The 19,982-nt window shown below is 38.1% G+C and overlaps 2 protein-coding genes across 5 annotated transcripts in view; one reads left to right on the forward strand and one right to left on the reverse strand.

Moving 5' to 3' along the window:
• Positions 1 to 9,930, forward strand: part of NAA35 (N(alpha)-acetyltransferase 35, NatC auxiliary subunit) — a 24,830-nt gene extending 14,900 nt beyond the window's left edge. The window contains exons 15-22 of the mRNA XM_009328123.1: positions 379 to 477; positions 1,815 to 1,993; positions 3,781 to 3,917; positions 5,308 to 5,375; positions 5,622 to 5,762; positions 7,529 to 7,651; positions 8,764 to 8,844; positions 9,506 to 9,930. Coding sequence (XP_009326398.1) covers positions 379 to 477; positions 1,815 to 1,993; positions 3,781 to 3,917; positions 5,308 to 5,375; positions 5,622 to 5,762; positions 7,529 to 7,651; positions 8,764 to 8,844; positions 9,506 to 9,565 — 888 coding nt within the window. The 3' untranslated portion in view covers positions 9,566 to 9,930. The remainder of the gene's footprint in view (positions 1 to 378; positions 478 to 1,814; positions 1,994 to 3,780; positions 3,918 to 5,307; positions 5,376 to 5,621; positions 5,763 to 7,528; positions 7,652 to 8,763; positions 8,845 to 9,505) is intronic.
• A 1,485-nt stretch (positions 9,931 to 11,415) lies between these two features.
• Positions 11,416 to 19,982, reverse strand: part of GOLM1 (golgi membrane protein 1) — a 38,745-nt gene continuing 30,178 nt past the window's right edge. For all 4 annotated transcript variants that reach the window (XM_009328127.1, XM_009328126.1, XM_009328125.1 and 1 more), the window contains exons 7-10: positions 18,207 to 18,336; positions 16,643 to 16,927; positions 14,436 to 14,543; positions 11,416 to 14,094 (exon numbers count right to left, since the gene is read on the reverse strand). In XM_009328127.1, coding sequence (XP_009326402.1) covers positions 14,030 to 14,094; positions 14,436 to 14,543; positions 16,643 to 16,927; positions 18,207 to 18,336 — 588 coding nt within the window. In that variant the 3' untranslated portion in view covers positions 11,416 to 14,029. The remainder of the gene's footprint in view (positions 14,095 to 14,435; positions 14,544 to 16,642; positions 16,928 to 18,206; positions 18,337 to 19,982) is intronic.

Below are 19,982 nucleotides of genomic sequence, written 5' to 3' on the forward strand. Positions count from 1 at the left end.
AGTACAGGGGCACGATCACTTCCCTGCTCCTGCTGGCCACATGATTTCTGATGCAAGCCAGGATGCTATTGGCTGCCTTGGCCACCTGGGCCCATGGATTTAGGCATAAGAAATACCTGTCGTACCCCAAGCATTCTGTTCTGATCAGATTCCTAAAGGGATGCTCACTCAATCTCATGTTGACTTGTGTACGGAGAAATGGGCTTGTGCATCACTCCAGAGCTTGCTTGCCTGCTAGCTTGCACTCTGTAGGGAGCCTTAGGAAACCCATCTCCTAATATAGATGTATAAAACAGGTGCCTAAATAGACACCATAGTACTCCTCCTGTAGTTTCAAAGTTCTGTTGAAAACTTAAACCTACATTTTGTTTCTTTCAGCCGTTCTGTAGCCTGATTCAAATCCATGGACACAATAGAGCTCGCCAGAGAGATAAACTGGGTCACATTCTTGAGGAATTTGCCACCCTCCAGGATGAGGTAATGTCCTAGGCATCAGGCCAGCAAACTTTTCCTTCCAGGTATATTCCTACCAGAGTGGAGCATGTGGTATTAGGTTCTAGATGAATGAAGCAACTCCCCTGTTTGTCCTAAAATCTTTAGGACAAGGATTCCTAAAATGCAGCCTAGGAAGTCTGTAGGATGCATCCAAAGACTTTCTGTTAGATCTGTTGAACAACAAGTTACTGCAGTTTTTAAGATTAACTTTGTCCAGTAAGTAGACTTGAGGTAAACCTGCTGTGAGGTCTGTAATTTAATGGTAACTCCACTGCTTGTAGTCTCTATCCTGCTTTTAACTGTCAGTCTGCAAGATGTAACCAGGGAGAGATAAATGAGCCATGTTTGCAAGATGCTTTTGAAAATTCAGTCTTATAGCTATGTAAGATGTAAACTATTTTAAAAATATATATGTAAATTAAATAATAACTCTTAAAAATATGTGCTCCAACTGGTTTTGAACATTTCTCAAGAGTGGGGAAAGAAACATGACAGGGAAAGGTATATTTTCACTTGCTGAAAATCTGTTTCTTCAGCAGTGAGAGGCATGAAATAATAAAAGATTTTCCAAGATGTGCATGCTAAGGAAGAACAGTCAAGGAACTTCGAGTTGGGGGGGACATTTTGTGTGCTCCAGCTTCTGTCAAGATGGTTTGGGTGAGAGTTTGTTGCAGTACTGCAGCTGAAACACTTTTTTCACTTTGTAACAGGTTATATGGATTGATTTGTTCATGACTACTGATAATATTCCAACTGTGGGAGACTTCATTTCTTCCATACAATTACTTTTTGAGACTGAATTGTTCTTAGCAATATTTTAGTTTCTCTGGTGGGCCACAGTGTGTTTCTTGCATTTTAAGCTTATAAATTTAGTTTCTCAATGCAGCTAGGGTTTGTGTTTTGTTTTTTTTTTGTTTTTTTTTTTAAAGACTGCCAATATGGCAAAATGAATAACAGCCTGTAATGGGTTCTGAGTTTTGGTGCTCATGTGACTGCTAACAATCTATATATAAACACTTCTTAAAATTCTAAATTTAAAAAAACCCTAATGTTATTGCTGTATTACTGTACAGAATATTTTTTTCTGTGTGCAGCAGAATTTACTTACGTTAGTAACTTTCCAGTTTTCTTACAGTTCAAGACTATAGAGGTGGCAGTATCTGTAAAAACATACTTCTGTCTTTTAATCTGGAGCATGGCTTGATTGACTCAGTTTGTATTCAGATTTTGTTAAGATTTTATTTCTGGCAGAACTTGGATGCTGTTTCAGTCAAACGTTCTTCCTCCCCTGTCTGTTACTTTGCTCTCTTTTTCAATAGGCAGAGAAAGTAGATGCAGCCCTTCATAGTATGTTACTGAAGCAGGAACCACAAAGGCAACATTTGGCTTGCTTGGGCACCTGGGTCCTATATCATAACCTTCGTATTATGATACAGTATCTTCTGAGTGGCTTTGAGTTGGAACTTTACAGTATGCATGAATATTACTACATATATTGGTAAGAGGGTGCTTCATTGACAACTGTTGGAGGAGGGATGCTCCCACAGGGCAGTAATTGCAAATATTTAAAGGAGGGACTTCAGCTATGGTTTTTTTAATCTCAAGCTTGCTCAACACAGTATTTAGTTTACCTATTCATAAAACTACAAGTGGAGGAAAAAAAATCTGTTGGTATCTTTTCTAGACTTACTAGATAGTCTACTTTTTTTTTTAAATAGCAATTTGCTCTCTATTTAGCTTTTTAAAACAGTGTCTTCTAATGACAATGAATGAAAAATATGCTGATTTTGGCATACAAGAGTATGTAGGAGGAAAGCAATTTCCTTTATTCTTTTCTGTCTTTGTAGTACCAAGATCAATAGTCTTGTTGAGCTCTAGTATTTTTAAAAAGATCTCTAGAGTTTTAAGTTGTGACTGTAATCTGAAAGTTGACTAGGTAAAAATGACATTTTATTCTGTGAGCATATTTGAAGAGACACTGCCTTTAGTGAAAATGATTGCACTGAATATATGGAGTCAAAATACTTTTTATTTTTGCACTTCTGTTCACATTAAATTATTTTTCATAGTTGATGGCGTGGTCCAAAAGATGAATTATTTTAGATGGTTCATTTTTTATTCAGCATTAAAAATTTGATGTTGAACCTTCCTGTGTTAAAGTGCTTCTGTACTTTGGTGGTTTGTTTTGGTTTGGGTTTTTTTTTCCTGTGCAGCTGCCAATAAACTCTTATTAGGTAAGCTGTAAGCCTTCTCTCTGAGAGATTAGACAGGTTCAAATGACTTGAGCTTCAGTGCATCTCATTATGTTTCTATGCTGTTTCATTAGTGGATTAAGCATTAAGTGAGCAAATTAATACTCCAGATAGTTACCAGAAGATGGCAATATTCTTTAAGTAATACCTCAATAAGTAATACCAGGTTTTCTGTAAGGCAGTATTTTTTACCTGCCCGTATTCCCCCCCACCATTTTATTAAAATCACTCTTAATTGGAACTGTCATGTCAACTGCTTTAGCTCCTTACTATAAGTGAAGAACAAAAAAGAGAGGAAATTTCTGAGGGGAAATGTGCAAATGAAACTCATAATTATTTCTCAGTAATCTTTCTTCTGAATTATGACTTCTTATGAAGTATTATTTCTTCTTCATGTGCTCCAGATCTGTAATTTCTACTCTCTTTTTTCGCTATTCTTTTTGATTTGAAGTCTATCTAGAGATTTATTGGACCCGCTTACTAAGAAATCGGTCTTAAAGAATTCTTAAAGATTTCTCTTAAATCTTAAAGAATTGCACATGGATCTCTTGTTCCTGTGGGCTTGGCCCTTTTATTTAATAATTCATGGCTTTTTAACGCTTGAAACAAATCAGTAGTAACCTTGTTTCTCAAAACAGTAATTCCTAACAAAAGTAGAAAAGATATTAACATAGTATCTTTTTTAAAAATGCTTCATTTGCTGGGGGAAGGAAGAATTATAGAAAAATTTGATCTTCTATGGGGTTTGAAATAATAAGAAACTTAGACTTCACTTAATAAACATATAGGAAACTTGCATACCTTGAGCTGTCTGTGGTTGAATCTGTGCAGAGTCTTGTTTAAAAAAAATCCAAACCGGATCACTGACTAATCAGTTGATTTCAACCATGCAAAACAAAGAGTTTTAACTGCCCTAGAAGTTGTTATTTACTGTTAGTTCTTTGAGTAAATGACTTGGCATTCAGTGAGGATATGCATTATGAATACGTTTTGCATTCTAGTATGTAACAGCTACATACCGTTTTTACTGTAGGTATCTATCAGAGTTCCTCTATGCCTGGTTGATGTCAACACTGAGCCGCGCTGACAGCTCTCAAATGGCAGAGGAGAGAATAATGGAGGAACAACAGAAAGGCCGTAGTAGTAAGAAAACAAAGAAAAAGAAAAAAGGTATCTAGGTGTAGAGCATAACTCAGAGGGGTTTTTTTCCCCCTTCATGCAGCCATGTAGAATTAAAATTCAAAATGTATAAAGTCAACACAGATGTGGGTAGGAAAAATGTCCTGAAGTTTATGAAGGCTGAATGTAAAATTTTATAACTAAAAAAGTCAGTTGCTGCGTAAGAATTTCCCATTTACTTATTTACTTTTAAATAGGTCTTTCAGAAAAGACCAAACTCGTATATATTGACAGTTTCACCAATTGTGTTATGTGTTGGATCCTGCGAGATGTAATTAATAGGTCCAGAGCAATTACCTTTGAAAAATACTACCTTTCTACAGTTTATAATTCCTGCAGAATTATGGTTTTTGTGACTGTAGATAGATTCAAAGGCTAAACTTTCAGTGTATTTCTGTAATTTCTCTTTGGCTTCAGAAGGTGTTCAAGCACGTTTCTTAATTTTACAATGGTGAGTTGCCCCATTTCAATTCAGTGGTAGTACTGTTGTGCACAAGCCCGTTTAGAAACATACGCTTTCTCTGGTGTATGTGCATGAGAGAAAATGAGAATTTCCCCTCCTGTATCATAGCGGTCTTGCTCTGTGGTCAGAGCTGTAAGCCTGCTACCAAAAAGACATCCAAAAGCAGTGTCTAAATAGCATTTGATACATATTTGCCATGCCTAAGTGGCTGCTAAGATTGTGGTATGTTGGGGTTATCTTAGCATTAACATTGAGAATAAACACCATGCAGAAGCACGCTTTCATTCTTTGCTCTTCCTTCTTTTTTGTGTGTTTATTCTTGTCATCTTTTCAAGGGAAACAAACAATTAGATATGAACAGCTCAAGGTCATAAATTCTCTTGTCTCTAGAAATTCAGAAAATTACTGCTGTATTTTATACTTTTCAAAAAAGTGCCAAGTGTGGGGCAATTTGGCACTACTTAAACACTGGAAGCTAAAGGGGAGCTTAAAGGAATATTATCAGGATAAAAATCTTTCTCACTAGGATAAAAATGCTTTAACCTTTGAGTCTTAAAAGTTTAAAAAAATCCACGAACTAAGCAAACAGGCCTCTCAACTACAAGCTTTAAATTCTAGACTTGTTTAGTGTTGTATAGTGACATGCTAATACCATTGACTGTGTGGACCAGTGTATTTCATTGAAGGCAGTATGGTGTTCATGTGACTGTTGAGTATGTCTTGAGATACTTTGTGTAATCAGGAGCCAGGTGAGCAGAAATGCATGTCCATGCTTTTTATGCTTCAGTTTTCTTTCATTATTTTAAAATATACTTGAGAATTATGTCACTTTCTGAAAATTTGAAAGAACTGTTTTGATCTGAAATTAATATGTGTACTTACATTTCATATAAAGTTTTTTTTTTATTCAATTTGCAGTTCGCCCTCTCAGCAGAGAGATCACCATGAGTCAAGCATACCAAAATATGTGTGCTGGGATGTACAAGGTAATTCATTTGTGCTTGCTGAACAGTGGCTTCACTTTTTTTGTAATAGGAATCAAGCATATATTGCATGCCTTCTTTGTTTTTAGTGGGACTGGAAATTAAGTTTAGGTTTATAATGTGGTATGGTAACTTCTGTACTATTTTTCTGTCCTTCCAGTTATAGCTAAATCATAACTTTCATCTTGCTCCCAGCAAAATATGACATAAAGCTAACACTTTTCACTATATTTATCCTTTCCCTTTTAGACAATGATCGCATTTGACATGGATGGCAAAGTAAGAAAACCTAAGTTTGAACTGGATAGTGAACAAGTTCGATATGAGCACAGGTTTGCTCCATTCAACAGTGTTATCACACCACCCCCAGTGCACTACTTGCAGTTTAAAGTGAGTAATCTTAAAATGTGGTGCCACTCATGCTTTTATAAAAGTCATTTGCTCACCTGCTTTAGACATAGTTGTCGTTGTAAAAAGAGCCTTTAATATCTCAAAGTTCCCACTGAAGCATAAGTCAAAATGTCAAGGAGTTCTAGCTTCAGTTGTGTACAAGGACAATGTATTGCTTTGAATTCTTACTAAAATTAGACTTTGACCTTTAAAAATTGGTCTGATGTGGTGGTTTATGAGATGCTTCTGTTGGTTTGCATGAAAATAAAATCTCTTGGAAGTCTATTGACAGACTTTTTGGCTATGGTTTATATAGCAGCATGTTTTTATTACTGCAGCAAGCAAACAGGAAAACAAAATAAAAGTAATTTTGAGTGTTAAACCACAGAAGTGTTAGTTGGAAGGGACCAGTGGAATCTTGTCTTGTCCTGTCTCCTCCCTGAAGCAGCGTTAAAGATCACATCAGCTGTGTCCTTGTCTAGCCAAGTCTGAAAAAAATCAAAGGATGGAGATTTTCCAACCTCTTTGCTTAACTTGATCCAGTTACTTTTTCTGGTCCATTTAGTCTTTGGAAAACCTGATTGAGAGCTACACTATTCACCTTTTTTCCTGATGTCTGGTCTGAATTACCCAAGCCACAATTTGTGGCCTCTCCCTGCCAGTTATATTGTCTGCCATTAACGAGGAGCATTTTGTCTCTGACAACTTTGTAACTGCCTTTCAAGTAGTTGCAGGCTGCTATTAAGATTACCCATTAGCATCTTCCTTGTCTAACTGAAAAAGTCCAGGTCCGTTGACCTCTCCTTGTGGGTCATGTGCTCTAGGCCCCCAGCCATCTCTCCATCTCAACACCTTTCTTGAACTGAGTGGGTCTAACACTGGATGCAATATTTCAGATCTTACAGCACAAATACTGAGTATAGGATGATAACCTTCCTTGATCTGCTGGCCATACTCCTGCTTGTATAGTCCCATATGAGGCTTGTCTGATTTGTAGTAAGAGCACCTTGTTGGCTTGCATTCAACTTGGTGTTCACAGTAACCTTGCTACTCATCCAGCTGGTTATAAGCCTCTAGTGATTTGTGGGATTATTCTGCCTCAGGTGCAGAAATTTAGACATTTCTTGTTGAACTTAGATTCCAGGTGGCCAGACTTTCAAGTTTCTAAAGGTCTGTCTGAACTGAAACTGTACTGTTTTGTATGCCAGTTGCTCTCGCTAATTTAGTGTTATGAACAGTTGTAGTGGAAATTAAGACTCATGGCTTCCTCTGTCATTGAAGGTTTTTTTTAACCCTAATTCAGAAAAAAAAAGTTGGAAGTATCAAAATTATATAAAAAATTATATAAAATGAAGTTTTGAACAGTTTCAGTATCTCACTTGCTGTAAACTTCATTTGAGTAAACAATATCATATACTTTTTTTTTTCCCCCCTCCTATTTTTTCCTGTAATTTCACACCCTGCTGCATGGCACTGTTAGGGCAAGTGAATGACAAGTTGTTCAGGAGAGGGATTGTTTTATAAAGAGTACACAAAATTCATTGCATTTTGTGGCACTATAAAATCATCGTTAAGCAGTGTATTGCTGCTCGGTATTTGCCATTTTAAATAAACGTTTTCAACTTCAGTATTCTTAAAATATTATTTAGTTGACCTAACTTCTTTTTTTCTTGAATATAGTAATTTGTTTTCATTTAAGGTGGTAAAATGGCAATTTGTTGGCAACTGATTTTAATATATATTTATATATTTTTGTAACATACTAGGAAATGTCTGATTTAAATAAATACAGCCCACCTCCTCAGTCATCAGATCTCTACATGGCAGCTAGCAAACACTTCCAGCAAGCTAAAATGATTCTTGAGAATATTCCTAATCCAGACTATGAGGTAAGAGTGAAATACTGGAAAAAGGAATATTTGCTCATAATAGAGCAAGTGTTTGTTTTCAGCTGGATCTGCTTGAGATCCAAAGTGTACTTTGTCAAAACGCTGAGCAAAGCTGAGTGCTTTAATTAAGGAGTGGACAGAGGAGGGTGGTGGCATCTTACACAGTGGTTTGTTTCAATACATTAGATAATACAATGAGGGTTGTGCTCACTGTTCCAAAACCTCTCTCTGCCGAGTATCTTAGATGCTAGATAGCAACTTAGTTCCTTCTTGCGTGTTGCCTTCTGGCCCCATTCTAAAAGCATATCAGTTTTAACAAGAAGGTGACACATGCCTGCCTCACTTACCTGGAACCTGGTAATTCACACGTACTCCTGAGAGGTGGGGAAAAATAGGTTTGAATGTCATCAGGCTGAAAAGAGGATCGAGTCTGGCACTTGTTTCCTGGAGCAGTTTTCTCAGCACTGGGCTGTAAACACGGGTAGGAATTTCTCCTTCTTTGTCCATAGCCTAAAAACTAAGTCTCTGTGACTGTATTTTGGAGCAAGGAGGATGCTTAATTCTGTTGCTTCTGAGCCGGTTAGAAACAGTTACGAATTAGGTTCTCCTGAGAATTTAGGAATCCCTGCCTGTTCCCTGGATCCTGGTGGTACTCACACATGAGCTATCTGATTGAGGCTAACAGGGTAGTTAGAGGTAGTTTGAGTGTGCCTAGAGAACTTCCATGCAAAAAGCCACCAGTTTGATACCTGAGTTTCCGCTTCTCATCGTGTTTGGATCACAGTGTTGGGGGTAGACGCCTAGAGTCTGTCTAAGCCTTTATTTGGATGAGTGCCTCAGAACTTGCCGTAGTTTAACAATTTTTGAATGTAAACGTGGAGAGCAGTGGTTTCTATGGTCTGTTGAATAAAAAAAGTGACTCTTAAAATAAGTACCCCCTTCATTAAATTTCATTAATCCAGCTGTTATACTTCAAAGCAAATCCAAAATGCCCTGGTCTCTGTTAAACTGATGCTGTAAGAGGACTGCTGTATTGTTAGAGTGTGTGAACATTTGAGTAATTCTGAGGTCACATGCTTTCACTTGAAAACTTAGTGCTGTTTTGTGTTTAGGTCAATCGAATTCTAAAAGTTGCTAAACCCAATATTGTGGTCATGAAGCTGCTGGCAGGAGGCCACAAAAAAGACTCTAAGGTAAGAAAATGCCAGCTGAATTGAATGTGAAATGTAGTATTATACGCAATGCTATCACAGGTCTCTCTCGGAGCTGAATGAGCAGATTCAGGCCATAGTTACTGTAACTCTTAAAAGAACTGGGAAAGTAACTTAATCCATTTTTCCCCTCAGAAATAGTTTGTTGTAGTTATTTAAATATGGAAAACTCTGGCTTCTAAATGTTTGGGGAAAAAAAATTGGGAAGTGCATGTGGGATGGCATGTACAAATATGGGTATTCTTCAAGAGCTGGAAGAAGTAATTGGTAGCAGTGTACCAGCAGCTTGTGCGAACACAATCGGGAGAGTGCTGGCTGTCAGGACTAGCGGGTGCCACGTGGGTCAGAGGGAGGAGAGGGCCTTCAGACTTCCTGCCAAAGGCTAGGCACAGAAGAATGAAGGAGCACGCTGAAGAGACACACCAGCACTCTACAGCTTTGTGCCCATCGCTACTGGAGAATGATTGGCATATCCAGAACTGGGCTGGAATATTTTTCAGATACTGATTTAAAGAGCTAGGATTATGGTTTTTTTCAATCTTTTGCTGTTTAAAAGTTTTTCTTCTACCTGCAGGGTATCCCTCATTTTGAGTATTAAATTCAGTAGTGCTGCTGTGTAATGTTTTAAATCTTTTCTTTCTAGGTTCCTCCAGAATTTGACTTCTCCCCTCATAAATATTTTCCAGTTGTGAAGCTTGTTTGAAAGACAAGAGATTATTGTTATGATACCTGAAGCATAATCTGTGTATCAGGTACCAGCTGTAGGATGGAATACCTAGTGCTGTACCCAGACTGAGAGGGATCTCTAGGATAAAAGTACTGTTATGTGGAATATCTATAGTCTGTCTTCTTTACGTGATCTGAATGACAACTGCTGTTTTAAAGTGGTTTGTATAAAGTTTTACAGGTGAAGCTGATTTTAATCAATTGTATTGTTGAAGAATGCTGTACCTTAATTGATTTTATTACAGATTTAATCATCAATCATTTTTATGAATGAGCTCTAACAGAAAATGGTGGTCTAGGGATTTAATAACATTTGGGACTGAATAAAAATAATGCAGTAGAGCCTTGTGTCTGACAATAGCTCAGCTGTGTCTGAAATTCTTTGAACAAAGCCACTTGGAGAGATTGTGAGTTTCCATGTTTTTGCCTAAATTGCATCAAAGTTGCTCACTTTGCAAGTAGAAAGACTGGGTTCTCTTCTTGCCAAGTCCTGCAAGCTAAAACAATCTTTATAGAAATTAAGAGCAGATGAAAACTCGTCATTTAGCTCCCACTGCACTGAATTTTGTTTTACTGAAGTCAGTCAGTTATCTAGGAGGTATTTTGTCTCAAATGTAGGAGAAGTCCTTGAAGACAGTGAGAAATGGGGTAAGTTATTTCTAGTTGCAGTTTGTTGCTTTGTCTTTATTCTTCCTGGTACTGGAGAATCTGTGTAGCTAACACAGGAACACAGGACATGAGGAATGTGTTTTAACTACTCTATGACTTCATTTCAATCCTGTGATTACTTTGCATTGCAAAGGAGAGATTGCTAATTTGTTCCATTGCTCGGTCAGCTCTTGCATGACCTTCATTCTCTTGCTTGGACTGCAGTGCTGCTGCTGGATCCTACTGCCTTCTGTAACACTTGATATAGGTAGAAATCCCAAACAGGAGGAGCCCTAAACCTACCCTTTCCTTCCTGGAACAGTTCTTCCTCCTGTGCTTCCAGGTGTGAAATGAGAGGTAAGCTGTTGTGCTGAGCAACCTTCTGCTACAAGAGGGGAAAAAAAAGTTTAAAAAGCTGACTTGCTCTTCGCTAAACCATACTGCCAAGTCTTAACCTGGGCCATAAAAGCAAATCCTCCAGGTTTGACTGTGTAAACAGGACAGTGCTTCATTTTGGTGCAAAACGGCTTCCTCCATAGTGATGAGCTTGTAACTCCCTCTTGACCATGCAAGAAATTTTTTCTGTTTCTCCCAACATATAGTTGTACTGTGGAGTAATACCACTTCAACCCCATCACCTAAGCAGCAGCACTGCTGAGCTAGAGCTGGAAAACAATGAAGAAGCTCTGAAGTGGAACACCCGCTTGTCTGCCAGCAATTTTGCACCTTCTTGAAGTAAGCAGGAGTACTGCCCTGAAGACATGTTTTTCCTGAGTTCTCTGCCAAGGAGGTTGCATACCATTTTACATGTTTCTTTATCATCATGATTAATATACTTGCATGCTTCTGTATCATTGCCAAAGGAATGAAAATCCTGGAAAATGCAGTTGTAAAGATGGCAAACTGGTTCTAGTGCAGGGCACTGAGAATTTATCTGGCTTTTGCTACTGCCTTGTGAACAGTCACAAAAATCTTTCCTGTCTTAAAAATCTTGAACCACATGACAGTAGCTCAAGGACAGCCTTCAGTATTTCTCCAAAGGAGGCAGCAAGTAAAAGAGAAACCAAGTTCCACATCATTTATAGAACTAAGAAAACAGGAATGATCATCTTTCCCATTTTCATTAACATTAGAAGTGGATGAACTGTACAGAATAGGGTGACTACACAGTAGAGAAGATTATTTTTAAATGCTTATCTAAAATGGATCAGGCTTAGTTTTTAAAAAAACATCAAGGACAAGTGTTAATTTAACCCCGAGACGATTATAGCAAAGAAGCTTTCCCTGCCTCATGCAACTAAAAATTTTAGTGATAGACAACACTACATAAACCACAGTTCCAAATGTATCTTCTTTTGTTCAGCTGAAAGTCCTTTAATTTTAAAATTCTGTATAGTAGACATATAGGCTCCTTGCCTACTAGAAATCTACCACCCTAATTACATTCCTGTAGCACTTGAAGCCATTGAGAATACGATTGTATTCCTTTATGCTTTTGAACATTGCTCTTACGCAGGTTTTCAGACCCCCTACTGTCAGAGGTGTAACAAGTGTGCTTTGTACAAAGGCGGTCGTCTTTATGGAGAGGACAACAGCTAGCTAGCTAGCAAGAAGCCCAGTCAGGTTTGGGTACTGTACAGAAATACAGCCAAAACAACTTGTTTTAAAATAATTCTCTGGCAATATATTAATCACCTTAAGGATTTTGTTTGTTTGTTTCAGATTTTACCTGTTTCAAGTTAAAGCCGTTCATTCAACTTGAATACCATGTTTCACTGTATTTTATACTGTTGTTGGTATAAAATGTATAAGAGCATACACACTCTTTAACAATCCCTATTAAATTCCTGATTAACTTCATCTCAGCTATATAATTGTTTACAGAGCAAGTCCTAAAAAAATGCCCCTTTTACTCAGAATATGTGTAAACATTTTGATGCTAAAACATGCCATTATTTGCAAAAAATAAATAATAGCCCAAGTTTCCCAATACTTGTCAGCTGGAAGAGATGCTCATACCTCCTTTTCTCTCCTGCTTAGAAGCATTTGTTTTCCCTGCTGTATTGACTGCAGTAGCCCAGACCAGTGAAGTCTGACTTAAATGGTGAAAAAAACAGAGTAACCAAGAAGGCGGTAATGGAAGCTAGTGTTTTTTTTAGAAGAATTCAAGTTACTGTGGCAAGTCTATCAGTGAATTGTTTATGCATTGAGACTTAATAGGCACCACTTGCCTTGAGTTCTGCCTTTCACTCGAGGACAACTAACATTCTTTTCATACACAAAAGAACCAACCTTCCACTCGCATATTTAGGCATCTTAAGGTACAGGCATTGTAAACTAGTACACTGAGGAAGGACACACCACAAAAGTAAGTAGTTACAAAATGAAGTGCATTAAGAGAAAGCCAAGACAAATTTGTATTTTCTTAAATAGAATTGCTGGTTGGGAAGTTAGTCATGTCTGTCTGCTCCCGTGCTGTCTCGACAGAGGTTGGTTCATACTCACAGAGTTTGCTCCATACACAGGTGTCAGTCCTGAGAACAGACACAAACACTATCTTCTAAACAGCTGGCTACACACAATGCAGGCTGGATTGCAGTAAGGGTGCCTTAGTGGTAGTAGAGGGTATTTCTAGCTTATTGCAAGTAAACTAGTTTCTAGTTTACATTCAACGAGTTACAGAAAAGACAAAGGCTGCAGAACATTAACAATGATGTGATACATTGGGCATAATGTAGGACTTCACAACAACTACAGCTTCACCCGTGGGCGACATGGAGATGTCTGGTAAATGCATAGTCTGGTTTACCTTCTTCAAAAGTCTGGCAGAGAAGATTAGTCACTTTGAACAGCTGAGACTGCTGTTCTACAAGGCAAGCATTTGCCTTTCCGCTTTTTAACAGAAGATAGTGGTGGGGTGGAGTAAAGGGTAGTGGTAGCACACCATTTCAGATGGCTTCCGTCATGAAAGATTCAGGAGTTTGAATTTTTACACTCTGAACTTGTGCAAGTTAGTGGTAACTGAACTATACCTAGTACTGATCTTGTCAACAGGGGTCCAACGAAGCTTTCAGAAAAATCTTCCTGCTAATCTCTTAATGAGAAGACGCTATTGTCAGAATCCTTCTTTTTTTAACCTAAAAGCCAGGAATACAACCAGGACAGTGTTTCAGCCTGGTTACAGATAGTATAAGCTAGCAATTTCATTTAGGAGGCCCAGGCAAATGTATCATACTGCATAATATCTGAGGACTATAATCATATTTCTGACTCTACATGGCAGTAAAAAGGTGCCAGAATAGGCACAAGGGTAGACTGCAGCATGGGCCATTTTTCATCCTTCCCATGTTTTGTCAAGTTAGCTCCTCTTAAGCTCCTCTTAAAACTAGGCTGGGGATTTCTCTACTGCTTTGCTCAGGGGAGAGAGCCATCCTTGGCAGAGGACTCTCCATCTACGACCAATCCACACATACTGTTATTGTAGTATGACCATACGAGTTAGCTGACTTCAAAGTTACTACACTTACTGCTAGCTGGTTTCAATTATATAATCGGTAAGAAGGAAAGAGTCATTGGAGAGCTCAAGGTGCTTTAAAACAAGCCTCCAGAGATTTAAGATTAATTTTTTCACCACTGAAACAGTACGAAAACTTCACAAGAAACTACTACTTCATTTGGGCCCTTATTGAAGCCTTGAGAAGATGACAATCAAAACATTCTCAGATCACTTTGCTCTCATCATTGCTGCGTTTATATGAAGAGGTGACTAAGTTGCATCGTGAACCTCCTTTGCTCACAACCTCTCTCGTTCTTCACCTTGCTCAGATAAGTGGTTCTTCATATCTTCAGGGTTTTGAACTAATTAGGGAAAAAGAAAAAGGTACAGAAATCTCTTTAAGAGGCAGAAGTGATAGTTCTTCATCTAGAAAACAATTTAGAACACAGCAGGAGAAATTTTGAAAGGACTGTTAAGTACTGTATAGTATAGTAAAGCTACAGATACTGTCCCTCCCCGCCACATGTTAAACAGTAGCTTCAGTGATGCTACAGAGAAAATAGGTCACACTGCCAACATGAGGGAAAGCTCAAAGAGCAAACAGAAATTAGCTAGCTATATCTGCTACAGGATACCATTCAAAGTATCATCTTAAAATTTTCAGCATGTGGTAATTAGGTTAAAACTTTTTTTTCTTCTTTACCATTTTCAATCCCTGCAAGTGCTGCTTGCTTGTCTGTTTCTGATTCGGCTTCATTCTCATCTAAATTGTAATCAACGTCCTGGTTCAGTGCTGCATGTTCCTGTTTGTCTGGAAAAATGTTAAATTAATTAGTTTTATGCTATACCATAAGGTCATCTGCACAAGAAACAGTTACTGTAACAAACTTCCACAGAATTTACTTTGCTGCTGAATGAATTGCTGTTTAGAGTAGGTTTTCATACTATTTTTCCTTTTGAACTGTTAAATTTCAGAGCAGCTTTTGCTGTAAATGTTGTCCAAAGAACTAGATAAAAGATAGAATCTTTTCGGATTTGGAAAGTGTAATAAAATTCAGTCAGCACTCAGATGGACAGAAAGGAAAAGCATTAAACAACTTCAGAATTCATTAAAGGACAGCCTAAGGAAGAGTAAAACCTGAAGCCAATGCTGAAAACTTGACTGTGGTGTTACTTTTAAATGTATTCGGGAATACATTTAAAAGTATCTGGGCTTCCCCGCTTCTGGTTTTAGTTTGTCCACCAAGCAGAAAGCTGTGAATATAGCATTTAAAAAAAAAAAAAGAGTATTTTATGATATGCTAACTTGACACAAAAGTGCTTTTCTGTAAGAGATTTTTCTTCACCCAGTCATTAATTCATCTCAAGCAACTTTTATTGACTATCTCAAGATTTCTTTATGTGGAGAGCTCAGAAGTAAATGGAAACGCTATTTCTGATTGCCAGACTACTACCCTTATTTTTCAATTAAGCAGCCAAAAAAATTGTAACGACACAGAGGTATAAGCATACCCCAGTTAAGAGAGACCGGAGTCTCTGATTCTGAATGTTCTCAAGCCAAGCCCTCTGATTAGTAACTGGCTTAGAAACAGGCTTGAAAATTTTTAGCCTTAAGTTGTTCACATTCAGACCACCACATCAAATACAGATTTTTAGAGTTACAGACCTAAAGTTCTCAAACTTTTGAAAGAACCTTTATTGAAAGAGAGAGGATGCTCGGAGAATGTAGAAGAAATCTTTTTCCTGCCTTGGGTTCCTTTGGCTACAAGGAACCTATGCAGTAAGGTATGGTATGTTTCAATCAAGCCTGAAGAACATCCTGCTAGTCTGTCTAGCTCACAGAAACTGACCTTTCACAGGCGACACGGCAGAGTTTTTTCTTGCACTAATTGTTAGATGCTTTTCTTGCCTTATCTGTCTGCTACTTATTTCTGTTAAAATGGAAGCAGTTTAGGTAAGCTACGTATTCACATCTCTTTGGGGGACAGCCTGCTCTGGCCAGCATCTTTTTGGGGCAGTTGAAAAAATATTACTTTAGCAACGCAGATGAGATTATTTATCCCTGCCAAGTTATCAACAGTGTTAATTTAACATCATTACTTACGATTCTATGGATGTGTTTACTAGAAAAGCATAAACAGCTTTTTTTGTGGGCATCAATTCCTGCTCTGACTGCCATAAGGCTTCCTCTTGATTACTCTGTCTGGGCTACTGGGTCTGCCTGAGACCGAGTTCCTCAAGACAGACAGAGGGATGTCTAGATTCTGGTCAGGTTTAGGCACAACATCAAAACTCTCATGCTCGGTGCTGTGGAGACACATGGTTCAGTGTCACGTGTGGTAGATGCCACAAAGTGGCACCTTTGCAACATCTGATCTGCAGTTTTGCAGACACACATTAATAAACTTTAGATACCTGAGGTCTTAGGTCGAGGTTTATTCATGCTAGCTTATTCTGAAATAGGGATAGCTAGCATTTACACAGTGACGCTATAAAAGACTATCTGCAAAACGTCAATACGTAGTCTCTCTCTACTCATCAGTGCTTTGGATGGTTAACGTCTCATCCTTTTCAAATGCATCATATTCTTATAAAGCCTCAATGCCAAAAATTTTCGGGGCTAATTTCCCCAAATGCCTTGTGCAGCTGATGGAGAGAGAGACAGGAAGGCTGCTATGGTGATGCAGAAGAACCCAGCCTGGTAGCTCCGTGTTGCACAAACAGAAGCCTCCATCTTTACCCACTGGCGGCAGATGACTGCTAGGGACTGACTAACCTTTACATCTCGCACTAACCTTTATGAAACCTTATACTAAGTCCGGCCAGCTGCCACCACTGTTCCAGAAATCACGCCCTATTCCACACCTTCATTTCTTTACTGTTCTTAACAATACGTGACATGCTACCAACCAGCCTTTCCAGGGGGCAAGTCATCCTGCTTAGCATCGTAATTCAGGAGTTGCTCCCTCTCAATTTCCTCACTGGCAGCCTGCTCTGCTGCCGGCGGTAGCACATCTTGCCCCGCTACACGTTTTTCATCTTCAGATGGATTCAGCTCCTTCTCTGACTTGGGCAGCATCTCCTCATGACCTGCAGCAGCCTTGAGTGAATCCTGTGGGGCTTTCAGTTCGGTAGAAAGCTTCTCTTCTGCCTTAGGCTCCTGTTTTCTGATGTCAGCTAGGCCGTTTATCCCTTCTGTAAACAATAAAAATTATTCTGAATAAGAAACCTAATGCCTTTCAGTGGCGGCACAAGCTAAAAACCTTTAATAAATACTGCTTTATCTTTCTCATTCAATTTTTGTTCTTCCTCTGAAAGAATATCTTTCAACCATGTCAGTTCCAAAGAGAGAGACAAAGACGACACCCATGTTTTTCCTACTGGGAACAGCTAAAGGATGAGACTTGTAGAGTCTACTGTGGCATTGTTTACTGTAACAAAGTCATGCTTCTACCTACTTAAAATTTTGGTATGTGCAGTTAATAAATTGGGCAGGTGAAACAGAGCAGTTTAAATAAAAATTGCAGTGTGCTATGTAAGCATCAGGTTTCTGTGTGTTACATTTCATTACTAACAATAGAACTGATCTGGTGTTCAAAAGTAGCTCAGGACAAAGCAGTCACATGGGCAGATTTGCAAGTAAATCAAGGCTGTTCTTATTTTCAAATACGAAGAGGAAGTGCAGGAGGGCTATTACTTTTGGCAGACATTACCATATCTTTTTTTCCCCGTGTATCTGCATTTTTAACTACAAAAATCATGACAAAATTTGCCAGAATAAACTATATATAGATGTTGTCTTCAATCGCTAGCTCTCTAAAATAAGAGTTGCATACTCCTAAGATTGTAATTTAAGATAGCATGTAAGAATAATTAAATAGGAAATTGAATATCAATCACACACAGTGCTATGCAAGACTGACACACTAGGATACATCCATTCACATCAACAGTTTCTGAGAGTTCAGTGCCAAAAGCAGCCATTAGGTTAACTAATCTGATCTCCTGTGTATCGTTTCCCTTACTTGCATTTTGCTTAGTGACAACACATGGGAAGCACGGATGTGTGTTTGTTTAAAGCCTAACTTTCAGCTATTCCGTAGGATGGTGTAGCAGGCTAGATGTGTCAAACTTACTAAAAAAGCAGATTTTAAACATGCTTGAAAATCGTTGCTTCCAAAAGCAGGATATTTTCCTCGATATTAAATGAGGAATAAGACTCCAGAATTGTAAATATTTGTATTTTCATTTACATGCAACATGTCAATTACAAAACTGAACCAGTAGAAATGCTAGTAATAAAAATGCTTGAATAGATATTACACCTCTCCGCAGCTGGAAAATTGATGGTAGTTCAGTCTACTGGTGTCACTTTTTCCATCTTAATCTTGTGTACAAAGATGTTCTTTAAATGTTCAATTAAATTACAAATGTTCTTAACCTGTCGCTAGTGAGATAGTGATTTCCAGCTCACCTTTAGCCTGCAGCAAGTCTATCTTTTTTACTGTAGGTACTGCTTTAGGTACATCTTCGTTGTGTTTCTGCTGTTCCAAGTCAGCCTGCTTGAACTCGGTTTGCTTCAAGGCTGGCAGTTGAATATTAACCTATAAAGTGAATGTACACAGATAAACATTGGTCTGTGTAACTACTCCTGGATTTGGAAAGGGAAGTGGAAGTTAGGTAAGAATTCAGTAGGGGAAAAAAATCCTAAAACACTCGGACATATTTGGACTGAAATTTTTATTGGTGATGGTACCATACAATCTTGAATATGCGGTGATGTTTCTATATAACAGCACAACACATCGGGAGAATTTAACACACCTTCTTTAATCTAATTGCAGCTAACTGTGAGGTTACTGTTCTTGGTTAGTGTTTCACAAGAAACACCTGTTGCTCTCTGAGGGTCACAGAAGTGTAACACCAGACACTTCTCCACCATTGCTCTGCTACTGTGTCAGGGTCAGCAGAGCGAAAAAACAGATGGCATTAACTACTGTTAGTAATCTACAGGGACAGGTAAACTGAGTTTGGGCATAATAAGACTTCAATTAAGCAAGCCTGTACAGAACTGGTCTAAAACCATGTTGAATGCAGGATTAAGAGAAGAAAAACATAAATCAACCAACTAGACAGCAGCATCTGTTTAGCGTGATGGAGCTTATTTAAGAACGTATTAAATACTGGTACTAGACTGCTCTAGCATCTGACCCATCTGACATGCTTGAAGATTAATGGCTAAGATGTACACCACCTTGAAGATCTTCCAATTTAGCAATTAAAATCCTATGTATAACTTTTACTCATATTAGCATTTAATTGGCTGAGAGCTATGATGTCAATTCAGTTCACACAAACACTGAACACATGAAATGTGCCTGGAGCTCGTGCTGCGCTACACCAGCTTCAGCGCAGAAAAACAGACTGTAATGAAACTGTTTGTTCTATGGGGATTTTTTTTTTGTTGGGTTTTTCTTTGTTTATAAAAATCAGAAGACGCAGAGAAAGAACAAGCATACAGACATTTAGAGACATAAACCTTCTTATACCTGGTACTATACAAATGAATAGGAAACCTTATGGTATAGAAAGTCATACAGTCAACAGAAAGTTTTCTGTTACGATTGTTGATAAGACTAGCTACCCGTTGTTCTCAGCAGGTCAATAAAACACTAGGTTGTCAAGTGTTCACACAGTCATTTGGAAAAAAGTCTGCAGAAAGAAGTGGTTAAATAACCGAGAAGCCAAAGCTGTAGAGGATTTGTAGGATATGATTACGTGGCTGTTGTGAAAATGTTTAAGCTCAGCCAAAACCAGGCAGAACTAAGGACCTTTTTGGGTCAACACCATGAAGTCCAACATCAACAACAAATAATCTAACATTAACTCTTACGAAAGCTTGAGAAGCAAGACCACAGAATATTTGGTTATTGCACTAAGGATATTCAGAAGAACTCCATCTTCCTTCAGTCAATAAAACAAAAATGCTGTATTTAAAAATGCTTCTGTTCTATAAATAATTCAGCCTCTTGAGGTCACTCTCTACAGTAGAAATAATCCGAAGCTGAACGTAAGACCATTTCTCACTTTATGCTGGGCATGAATTCTTCTGTAAAATTACTGAGCCTGCACTTAATAGCAAGAAATTACCTCTTGATTAAACATACAAAAGCCCTTAACTTATCATAAATTTCTAGCTCAGTAATTTTTAATGATGGTGTCAAATAAATTAAAAAGGATGTACACTGAA

Source organism: Pygoscelis adeliae, unplaced genomic scaffold, assembly GCF_000699105.1.
Source record: "Pygoscelis adeliae isolate BGI_AS28 unplaced genomic scaffold, ASM69910v1 Scaffold45, whole genome shotgun sequence".
Lineage (NCBI taxonomy): Eukaryota > Metazoa > Chordata > Aves > Sphenisciformes > Spheniscidae > Pygoscelis > Pygoscelis adeliae.